Here is a 12,226-nt window from a genome sequence, read left to right on the forward strand (position 1 = left end):
ACAGGATTTATTTCTGTCATCTACCTGCAGGTTCCTTATCCTTCTTGTTGACTTCAGAGTACCCATAGGAGTCTGTAAACCAGGGTTCCTAATTTTATTTCATGATACATACTTGGTGAGTCTCTCAGTTCCACTTTGGGGCTCTAACATAAATTTACCAGTACAGCCTCCAATTCTTATCTTGATCTCCTGTTTGTCATGCACACGAGAACTCTAGCCTTTCTCTGCCCTAGAATAAAGCAAGAGCATCTTACACAGAGACTGTGTAACCTTAGAGACTAAATTGGAGGAGTATGTATGGCTGCATGATCTTACTAATTTGTTGTCTCCCTGACCCGCTCATTCTTACCAAGTGACCTTTAATATTATCCACAGCCCTGGAGTCTCCTTTGCAAGTCACTCTAACTCTTAAAAGCACAGGAGCCAGGTCAGAAAAGTGACTCAGCAAGCCACATGGTGTCATTTGAAAATCCTTTTTTCCCTTTGCTTTAGAATCTGAAATGAAATTCCGTCTTTTTAAAAACCCAAAGATCCTACCACCCTACAGGGGGTTTATCTCTGGATAAGATTGTTTTTGGACCAAATTGCTAAGACAACTCTTAGGGCACTAGATTGACTAGCTATTCTCTGCTCTGCCAGTCACTTTTTATTTATATTATAAAGACCTTAACTACATAAAGTCAAATGATTTTAATTGCACTTGGAGAAGTGACTATTTTGGGTTTTTTGTTTGTTTGTTTTGGGGGGTTTGTTTTGTTTTGTTTTGTTTTGTTTTGTTTTGCCTTTTCAAGGCAGGGTTTCTCTGTGAAACTGTCCTGGCTATCCTGCAACTCACTCTGTAGCCCAGGCTGGCCTCAAACTCACAGAGATCCACCTGCCTCTGCTTCCCAAGTGCTGAGAATAAAGGCATGCGCCACCACCACCTGGCTGAGAAGTGACCACTTTAAAGAACTTCTGGGTAAATTCTTCTTAAATGAATAGACACCTCCTCTCCCCTCCCCCAATTTACCTGTGGTTTCAATTTGACTTAATAAAGTCCATTTCTACTTGGAGCAAGACATACCTTAAGGCACTCAGAAGTTGTGGCCAGGGATCCTAAAAGGCAGCTAATTGTTGATTTTAAAAGGCAAGAGAACCCTGTTCTTACTAGGGTACAATTTGAGGCTAGCCTTAGAAGATTCTGTAAATACAGTACCATCTTGTTCAGGTTTTGTTTAACAAATTAACATATAAAGCCAGGCAGTGGTGATGCAGACCTGTAATCCCAGCACTCAAAAGGCAGAGGCAGATGGATCTTTGTGAGTTCAAGGACAGCCTGGTTAACAAAGAGAGTTCCAGGACAACCAGGGATACACAGAGAAACCCTGTCTTGAAAAAACAACAACAACAAAAAATCAACATATAAAAAAGCTCAGACACCATGAGCTACTTTAAAAATAGCCTCAGGGGCTAGAGAACAGAGCCTTTTGCTGTGTGTCAGATACACAGTAAATAAGTAGCTGAATTGTTTCCCTTCTAGTGAAGACATTCATTGGGGGAGTTGTGCGAAGAAATCTGGTCGTGCTCATAGAATTAACTTTTTGAAGTTGGGTACACTTTTTGGCTCCCCAAAATGAAAAGCTTTATGGCTAACTAGTGTCACAATTGTAAGATCCTCACCACCATATCTACTTGGTACCAATAGCAATGGCATTTCCAACTCCCCCCGCAGTCTCCCTGCAGAGCTACTGCAGCCCTCCCTCTCTGCAGTGCCCCACCTCCACCCCAGATACCAGAGGACCAGCTCTAGAGGCATCCAATTATTTGCTGGCTTCATCCTTCCAGATAGGACCAGCTTCTCCCTCCTCTGGTCCCTCTAATCAAAGGCCCCCGCCCCCATCTGTATTTGCATCTGAATCCCTCTCTTCATTTGAAGCAAGCTCAAAACTTCCTCCACCATGAAATGTATCTTAATCAAGCTCCCCCTACTCCAATCACCCATTAGCTCAGTTTCTAATGTCCTAGAGGGTTTACTCAGTAGTATATGAATTGTGGCAGCCGGTTTCTTCTTCAACTCATGTGATGTCCACCGGTTCCAGGGCTGTGTATCTGACGGGAGCCAAGCAGTGAGTTGCTGCCTCAGCACACTTGTGCTTGACCTTGTGTGTATTTCTTGATAGCCCCCTCCGAAAAGAGGCCATGTAATCTTTATTGGGACGTAGCAAAGACGCTCAGTATCCTGCTCTGTATACTGACGTGTTGGTGACAGGGTAATTCTTGGGCTTGCATGTTTGAATGGATTAGGATTTGCTTACCTGAGTCAGCTTTGCAGCAAAGAGGGTCTCAGAAGTCCCAGACTTGAGCATCCCTGGAAACAGGTGGCTGCCCACACAAGAGCCTTAATGCTCTCCCGAACACTTACCTAAAGGCACTGAAATCTACTACCTGCACCCTCTTTAGTAAATTATTCAAGACAAGGAGATATCGAAGATGGCTCAGTAAGTTACAAATGTGGTGTTGAGGGTGGAGAGAATTCCCTGGTGTAGTAGAGGTGCACTAGCACCTGAGGGCGCTGTTGCCAAAGTGGAGGAGGGGTTTGCTGGGAGATGATGGAGGGGCGCAGCAGTTAAATTACTGTCTTCATAATTCCCAAGTACCTGCTTCCCAAAGCAACCAGCAAAAGTATTGCAAGCACCTTGGTGCAGAGGTGTGTGTGTGTGTGTGTGTGTGTGTGTGTGTGTGTGTGTGTGTGTGTGTGTGTGTGTGTGTAGTGTGGGGTGCGTGTTACATTTTATTTTATTTATTTATTTGTTTGTTTATATATTGGCTGCAGCTGTGTCTGCAAAGGAATCCCCTCAGAAATGTTGCCCTTTGAGGCAGAAACACAAACCCACCACTTCTCCTCCTCCCGTTGGCACAAGAAGGTGGCTTTGCCAGAGCTTAGTTAAGTGAGAGTACCCTAGATGCTGATTCAGGCCTGAGCTGTGGGATCAACGCCAGGGAACTCCGAGGAGAATCCCTGTCCAAACTGTGGGAGCCTAGAGTTATCACTCTATTTTACCAAAACGCGATTCATGGCGATGGTTCCTTGTCTATGTGAGATCTATGATTCCCTTCCCTGCAGTGGCAAACCTGAGCTTGGCAAGCCCACTGGGCTTCGTGTTGCGCAGACCTTTAAAGAAATGCAAGACAGGCTGGATGCCCCTGAGAATAAAAGAAAGAATTCTCTTCATCTTGTTCTGAAACCCCCAGAGCAGTGTCAAGTAGCAAGCCTTTGAGCCCTAGGCCTCCAGTCTGCTCAGTCCCTGCAGCCACACGACTGTGGGGGGAGGGGGTTGGTTTGCAGGTGGTTGTTGCACGCAGTTAGAATGGCTTCTGCGGAACCCTCGCCCTCTTGTGTCCAGCTCTCTCTCGCGCTGTAGCTTGATGTCTGGGAGCCTGGGCTATGTTAGCGCCACAGCTGGCCAAGGCAAGGAGTGCGTTTGGTGTTCTGTGTGCCTGTGTATGCGTGGGGTGGCATGTGAGGCGGGGGTACTGGAGAGTCTGGTACTGCTAGGCTCTGGATTTGGACCCCAGTTCTTGGCTTCATTTTGTACCTGGTTCCAAATAACTATGACCTTAAAAATGAAAAGCACGGCTTATAGTAAGTATGCCAAAACACTGGAAATGAGAATATTTCCACCATCCAGGTGATAACACTTTCGGGGGCCCCTTCCTTGAACGAAATTTGTTGCGACTGAGTCTTTTGCAGGCAGCAGAGAGCTCACACTGGGTTCAGTCTTCTCCTGGCCCCTCCCCTGTGGATGTTCCAGCAAATTCATCGGAGAAGATCTGAGAAGAACTCAATGGCAGAAATTCGGGACAGAGGAGTTTTGCAGGATGTGAAGTGTAATGCGAATTGAATTTTGTTGAAGTGTATCCAAGGCAAATTTTAAGATTAGGTGGAATACCCTCCCGCTTTCCCAGGCTTCAAATTAATCTCTCCCAGCGAAATCACAGGGCTTGGGATGAAGGTGCCTAACAGCTAAAGGAAACTGTTTCTGTTTTTGTTTTTGTTTGTTTTGTTTTAATTCGTTTGTAGCTACCGAAAAGCACCCTCAAGGAGCCACCAAGTTGGTGCAAGACGGCAGCAATCCCCTAGTTTTTAGAAAGGTGTTGAAAGGTGCCCCTCCCCCTTCGTTCTGCTGAAGAGGAAAAGCGGGACTTCAGAAGATACGCGGGTTTGCGCTGGATCTTCTTTTCTTGTGCTCTAACCCCCCCCCCCCCTTCACACACACTCGCACACATTCTGTGTATTTGGAGCAGAGGAGGAATCAAATTCAAGGACTGTTGATCTTTCTGCTGCGTATGTCAGGGCTGGGCTGTCTGAGTGATTCCACAGGAATTCCCGTCCCGCCAGCATCCCCTTTTTTCTTCCCCCCCCCCCATTCCCTGGGGTTGCACCCCTACCCCCGTCTGCGAAGTGTAAATCAGCGCCCCCCCCCCACTACTGCAGGTCTGAATTTGAGGATAGCACCTAGAGAGTTGAGAGGCGGGTGAAAACCCTGCTTCTTCTAATTATCATTAGTCGTGATCTTAGAAGTGATGAGGACTTTGCAAAGAAGAATTGAATCGAAAGCGAAGTCGCAGGTTGAAGGAAGTGTTTTTGATGCCCAAACAGCTGGGATTTACCACTGGCTGCAAGTCTGTACACACGCACACATATACACGCACACACTCACACTCCGGGCTAGGTAGGGAGGGCTACTCCGACCCTAGCTTGGCGCTCCAATCTCCGTCACCCTTATCACATCTGGGCCGCTCCCTTGGGGCTCTAGTCCGCCTCCCAGACACTGGAGTTTGTGGACCCCCATCCCGGTTGCCCTCTCTCTGGTTCTGGGGCAGCCAGGAGCTGGCTGTCCGGAGGACAACGCACTTACCCCCTTGCTGCCGCTGCCCGCCCAGAGGACAGGACTAGCGGCTAGACTTACCCATGGAATCGGGCAGGGACATGTCGCTGGACCGTTGCTGAGTCAGGGACTGATGCATGGTGAAAGCTATCCAGTTGCCCCGTCCCCGAATCTACTTCAAGAGCCCCTGGCTCAGAGCGCCCCTCGGAGCATCCTACTCCGTTGCTGCCTCTCGGTCTTCCTGAGCGCTGAGAGAGACTGACTGCCTCGGGTTGAGAGCTGCAGCCCAAGTGCTGCCTCCCCCTCCCTTCCCCTCCTCTCCCTCCCTCCTCTTCTGCCTCCCTCCGCTCCGGGAGGCAGCAGCATTGGCGTCCTTGCAGCACCGTGCGCTTGCGCAAGACCCCCCTCCTCCCTCCCCCTCGGCCTCCCCATCCTAGTTATCCACCTCCCAGCCTCCCAAGCCAGACAGGGAGACTGTTTCGCCCCTTGGGGCCAAAGCTACGCAGAGAAAAAAAAAAAAAAAAAAAGAAGGCTTCAGCCTGGGGCCAAGTGGCCTCTGTAGTTTGAAGAGAGGGTCTTGGGCAATAAACCTGTTACAAGATTTAATTGGGGAGGGGGGCAGAGTCAGAGGTTCAGAGCTGGAGAACACTCACAGGGACACAGACACACACACACACACAGACACACAGAACACACACACACACACACACACACACACACACACACACACACACACACTTATGCAGGTCTGATCTTACAGCTTCCAGAATGACATAATGGAGCTGGAGATGATCCAGAGAAGGGCCACTCTATAATCAAAACGATGGTGATGGGGGGGGGAGCAGAATGCCTTATGAAGATAGATTAAACAAATTCCTACTCTTCAGTCTAGAATGATGAAGGCTGGGAAGGGATGTGACCAGAGTGTATAAAATTATGCTGTTAGAGACAGAGAACACAGCCTTATTCATCACAACTGAGAATTCTAGAACCAACAGCCCCCTAAGAGCTAGAAGGAGGTTCTGCTAAAGAAAACAGGACACTATGTCAGTATTCCCGTTTGCATTTTTGTTCAAGACAATTTTATATCCAGGTAGGCTCTTTAGACCATAGAAGCCATGCAAGGGAGAAAGAAGAATTATTAGTAACCCCATTTTATAGATAAAGAAACTGAATATAAGTTGAAAAATCTCTGTGACTTTGCAACTACTAAGTAACAGAGATGTGATTCACACCTGGGTCTCAAGTCAAGTGCTTTCGCTATGAAAGTGTGTCCAGATCCCTGCTCCCACAACTCAATCCAAGTTAAGTATAAAATTCCCCAGATAGTCTGGGAGATAGGTCAATGTGTAAAGTGTCTACCCTGCAAGCCTGAAGACTGAGTCCCACGCCCCAGAACCCAAGTTAAAAGTCAGGTGCAGCAGCACTTGCTTGGAAATCCAGCCTTGGAGAGGCAGAGCCTGGAAAATCCCAGGGGCCGCTGGCTAGTCCCAGGTCCAGTGAGAAATCCTGTCTCAAAACATATGATGCATAGAGTGATTAAGGAAGACTCTGGACAAACATTGTTTCCTTACCCAGGAAATGGAACCAAAGATTCTTGCCCTTTCTCACCTTCCAAAGGAAGAAAAGATTCTTCCGGAAGGTTAAAAAGGAAGGCTTTTGTAAAGAACTTGGGTGCCCCAGGGGCCAGGTTGAATGCTGTGTCAAGTATTATTAGCAGTCCTACACTACAGACATGGTTTAAAGATCTGTGGCATATGTCCTAGATAGAGACAAGATGGCCACTCTTGTAAAGATGTGTGTCTTAATCAAGCTTGGCGTGTGGGTCATTCTCCAGAAGCTCCATGAAGGCAGAAAGAAAACTTGTGTTTATACTGTAGCAATGATTGTCTTTCAGTCCTATTTGCTTAGCTCTTCCTTCTGAATATCTCATATTTAATGTGAGGAACTCCTGCAACCAGCACTGATTTCTCAGGAGTGCTTCATAATTAGCTTATTTTGCTTCTGTGAAAGTAAATTTTTATACAGTCTAGAAGACTATTCAGCACCACCTTCTTTAGCAATGTGTTGCCCTATGGCAACCATACAGCCAGAGAGCCTGAAAAAAATGCCAAACACAAGCTTGTTACTGTAGCATGCTGCCTTAAGTGGACTCAAGGAAGCTTTTTCATTCTAGAAAGAAATGCACCTACCCATCAAGTGAGACAAAGAGCATATGATATTGGACCTTTATAAAAAGAGCCACAAATCAGTGAGGAACGCTTAATGAGGGCAGGGCAAAGCTTTGCCTTCTGCAGTATCTGTATTCCTGAGTCTTGTATGAAAACTGAACATAATTTCTAAAAGAACTAGAGGAGCCAGCTGTTTAAAGGGCTTGAGTTCTGTATATGTCTTCCATACTATCTCTTGGTGGGGGAGGAGCGGTATGGAACATGGAACACAGCACTCAGTCAAGTTAAAAATGTCTTCAAGACCACTAGCAGAGACAGGGCATGGAGTAGTGGCAGTCTCCTCCCCAGAAATGATGTACTTGTTTGCATCTGGGAAAAGGAAAGGGGCTAGAATGATAACTAGTGAGTAGGGAGACACCACGAGGGCCTTACTTTAGGTATATAAATTTCTTTCTCATCAAAATAAAGTTTATCTGAATTCAGAATGAGCTGGACAATTAAAAGCAAAGGGCAATTTTTCACGGAATTCATCCCGATTTTTTTCCATTCAAAACATGTGCAGATTTTATGCATAAATAGACTCTTATAAATTTTACCAATAGACAAACCATCCAGATGAAGGAACAGGTATTTCATGCAATGGAGGCTACTGTAAAACTGCTTGGTTAGTTTCTGATTAAAAAAAGAAATTATTATAGTGGCTTAAAATAAATCCTTTTCATTGCAAGCTTAATCAGGCATACAGTGCTGCCCTAGGTTGCAAACTATTTTACAGCATCAGGAAACTTTGCCAATGAAGCTACAGCCCAATTCTCTCTATCTTCTTGAAGCCAATAATGAAGACTCTTTCCAGAAGCCTTCAGACTAGAAAAATGCCAGATGGTGCTCTGTCTCTAACACATTCACCCTGGGAATACTCAAAACAATCACCTCCTTATTTTGATGATCAATTGACTTAGTTAAATTAATGTAGTATGTTCCAAACTCCAAATTTGGAACTGTGGACCAGAAGGAACATATCTACACACACACACACACACACACACACACACACACACACACACACACAAACAAACAAACTTATTATGTATGTATATTTAAAAGGGATGGTCACACACATATTCATATCATAATCATACATACACACATGCCTATATGTATGGGCATCTAAACTATTATCTCTATACACTGATTATTACCACCTACTTCTCAACTTTCAGACTTCAGAGTCCACACATTTCTAATTGAGTTTAGGTATTGTATCTACCAGACTACTTTAGGTCAATGACTAGTACTCAGTGTTTACACAAGATGAGTCTTTATTCAGGAGAACCATAGTTGAAGGTTTCATTTCAACCATGAAACTTGAGTGGTTCTCATTGTCAGCTGGTCATTTTCTTTGGGTACCAGGAAAACAACTATAGCACCAGGGGACAACAGTGGTACTGCTTTTGTCTCTTCTTTGTTGTTGTTTTCCATTTTATAATGAGCATTGATTATCAAACACTATTTTTTAACAGCATTAAGCAATTTATCATAATGTGATATATAAGTGGATGGGCCATCATTTACTTATCACTCTACTACTATGGGGCATTTTAGAGGTTTCCAGTTTTCAAACTTCTAAGTAGCATAATGAACTAAATATTGAATTGTCCTTTTAGTAGAAGCTACAGTACTACAATGGAATTATTAATTCAAAAGTTCCAAAATGAATATCCTCATACATAAAGTGCACATGCTGATACAGTTACACACACATACATTGACATGGATGCCCTTTCTCAGTTATCTTCCAAGAAATTATCATTACTCTAATATTTATCATCAAACCCAAATACTTTTTCTATTTTTGTAATGTAGTTTGATTACAATATTTCTCCCTTCCCTTTCCTCCATCTAATCTCTCTTGTATACCCCACCCCATCTCTTCTTCAAATTCATGGTTTCTCTTTCCATCAATTGTTATTGCATGCATATATGTATTTGTATATACATATATATTCCTAAATATAACCTGCTAATCCCATACTTGTATGTATGTTTTCCAAGCAGACCATTTGGTACCAGACAACCAACTGGTGTGGTCTTCCCTGAGGAGGACTACCTCTTCAGCTCTAAGCTTTCCTCAGTTGCCTGTAGTTCTTTGTGTAGAACTGAGGACTCCTGAATCCCAAATACCTTTAGGTACATATTGTCAGATTTTCCTTCAAAACATTAATAGCAAAGCACATGAAAGTGCCTGAGTTCCCATACCATTTGGTTTTGTCATAGGAAAGGAGATACTTAGCTGAAGATCCATCAAGATAGAGTCATAAATATACTGTCAAGAAGCTAAATTGGGGTTCTACTGAGCAAAACACACCCAGTAGGCACCACAGATGAAGAATACAGATGCTGAAGTCAGTCCCAGGAGACAGACAGCATGGTCACAGCCCACAAATATCTTAGAATCCTCCAACTACTCATGTTTCCATCATTGTATTCTTTTTTAAATGTTTTGGGTGTTTTGCCTGGTGCCCAAAGAAGCCAGAAGAGGATGTCAGATTCCCTGGGCCTGGAGATGCAGACAGTTGGGAGCCACCATGTGGGTGCTGGGAATTGAACCCAGGTCCTCTTGTTTGTAGTGGGTAGCTGTTCCAGCTTGAAGCACTTCCCCTAGTGAGACATCAGGTAACTGCCACACCTGCCTATGACCTGCCCCTGGGGCATGGCCAAGACAGGAGCCTTTAAGACCTGTGATCCATATGTGCCAGCCCTCTTGGCTCCTCATGATCCTGGATGCTGGATTACAGACCAAGTCAGAGTTCTCCAAAGAACCACACTGGACTTCACCTCACCTCTCCTGGATCCTGTAACCGACCCCTTTACTGGTTGTGAGTGACCCTGAAATAAACCTCTTTTAACTACCAGATAAACTACATGGAGTTGCCTTGTTAAATCCTCACTTTACTTGTTATATTCTGTGTTGCTCTCCTTTGCACACACCTAGTCTTTACATGTAGCTTTCACTTTTTCCACACTAATTACTCAGCTGTACCTGCTATGGAGCTGGCATTTAAATACTTGTTGAATATAACACTTTGTAGTTATGATTTTTTTCTGCTTATTAAAATAAATGGAGACATTGTAAAACTTTCCTTAGCTGATTAGTTACACAGAGCAGCAGATTCCCAGCTCCCCACGGTTCTGATTACAATAAAAATAAGAGTCCACAGGTTGGTTTTCATTTTTCCAGAATTTTTCTGTGAATATTTTTACTTTGAACTAACAAAACAGTAAATCTTTTATTAATCATTGTGATATATTTAACAGTTCACAAATGCTTCACATGGAAGTCCATCTTCTACTAACCAAACATCCTCTAACTTTATGATACATATTGACTTGTTACAGGCAGGGAGTGGAAATTCCATCTCCGTTCTTATCACTAATATGTGGTGAAGAGCATCAGGGGAATTCTGTGAAAATTAAGAAAACAGAATCATTGTTATTTCAAATGACTCTTTTTGCAAACATTAGGCAAACATCACAATGATACAAGGATACATACATCTACTGAATTCTTGTAGGAGTGTTCTGAAGAATGAGCAATCTGTTTCCTACTACAGGAAGGAGAGAGTTACTTTGTAAGGTCAAAGTATTTGTTTTCCCACAGAATTTCACGTCTCCCTAATGTGAAGGCACAAAAGTGCAACAGACAACAATGAGGCATAAAACAATGGGTACGCTGAAGACGGTGTGATATTAAAAGAGCTAGACAATGCTTGAGTTTTAGAATAAATGCAATAGACTCTAATACTAATAATAATGTCAAAATCAGAGTGAGATCAGTCAAGGAGTAAATTTAATGAAAGTATTTTGTAGAGTAGATATTTATTAAAGAGAAACAACCATGCTGAAAAATTCCCCATGCTTATTACTCTTTCATTGAGGAAAGAGGGAAGATGATGAAGGGGGCAGCTTTAAACTCACAGGAACTATTTTGGGGGAACATTTAAGGGTATCTCATCATTTAAATACCCTGGTTTACCTGATGGCGGTGGCAGTTGGTGGGGTTAGTACGTACAACAGAATTCAGCTAAGCCATAACTACGCTGTTTCCTTCCTCTAATTAATTACTGAGCTCAGTACATCCTTTTCCCTTTTTCTCATAAAAAAAATATTAAACTCCTAATTACATGTGGCATTGTCACAGGCAGGGGTGTATGAGTCCAAGTGCTTCATTCAGGTTTAGCCTGGAGAGGATGTCTGTGTTCAGTAGTTTCTGGGGATCAACAGATTTGCTACCAGTTAAAACTGCTCCACAGAAACCTGAAAAATATTTACACTCTGTGACCCAGTAATGCCACTTCTCGGAATCTGTGCTAGGGAAAGAGAAATTTGGACTAAGATTTATGTGCAAGGACAGCAATGGCAATGTTATTTACAGCCTAAAAATTGAAGGGAAAAAACCTGAAATGCTCAAAATTAGGGGAATGATTAAGGAGATGATGCCACAGCCACGTGATGAATTTGTAATACACCTAGGAAAATCATGTCTTCAAATATTTAACAACCCAGAAACATATAGAATGAGTGAAAGGGTAGGCTAATATGTGCATGTGTCCTTTGATCCCAGTTTTGTTTAAATTTAAATGACTCAAAGGACATTCACAACTTTAACTGGATCTGAATAGGAAAACAGCTAATTTTTTATGCTTTCCTGTATTTTTCAAATATATACAAAAAAAAATCACCCTAATAAAATTACCACCAACCAACCAATTCTGTTCAATAAACAAATTAAATAAATGAGTGGGTGTTAATTATACTCTCAGCCAAGCAGTGTATGCCAGGAGTTACTCTGGATGTACTGTTTGATTCCCCAACACACGCGCGCGCGCACACACACACACACACACACACACACACACACACACCTCCTTTTTCAGTCTCCTTTGCCTTTGTACAAGTTTTAGAAAATGTGACACCTCTTTCAAGGGAATTTGTAGTTCTCATTGGTGTGATTAATGCTTGTTGGTGCTGGCAGGTGGGCATGTACTTATCCTGGTACTGCTGTTTATGCCCCTGAATTTACACCGGTAGAGGGCTGCCTACTCTGGGGATTGTCTGGAAGGAGCAGTTTGCTAGAAAACTGGCTGGTCTGGGAAGACAAAAGGACCTTTCTGCAGAAACCTTGAGAAG

The 12,226-nt window shown here is 43.5% G+C and overlaps 1 protein-coding gene across 3 annotated transcripts in view; it reads right to left on the reverse strand.

The window, feature by feature from the left end:
- The window catches only part of Tmem255a (transmembrane protein 255A), a 53,890-nt gene extending 48,706 nt beyond the window's left edge, over nucleotides 1-5,184 (reverse strand). For 2 of the 3 annotated variants that reach the window (XM_036174448.1, XM_036174447.1), the window contains exon 1: nucleotides 4,950-5,179. In XM_036174448.1, coding sequence (XP_036030341.1) covers nucleotides 4,950-5,007 — 58 coding nt within the window. In that variant the 5' untranslated portion in view covers nucleotides 5,008-5,179. Of the gene's footprint in view, nucleotides 1-4,949 lie in introns of all 3 variants that reach the window. The other variant, XM_036174449.1, reaches the window with a different exon arrangement.
- Nucleotides 5,185-12,226: the final 7,042 nt, after the last annotated feature.

This window comes from Onychomys torridus, chromosome X, assembly GCF_903995425.1.
Source record: "Onychomys torridus chromosome X, mOncTor1.1, whole genome shotgun sequence".
Taxonomy (NCBI): domain Eukaryota; kingdom Metazoa; phylum Chordata; class Mammalia; order Rodentia; family Cricetidae; genus Onychomys; species Onychomys torridus.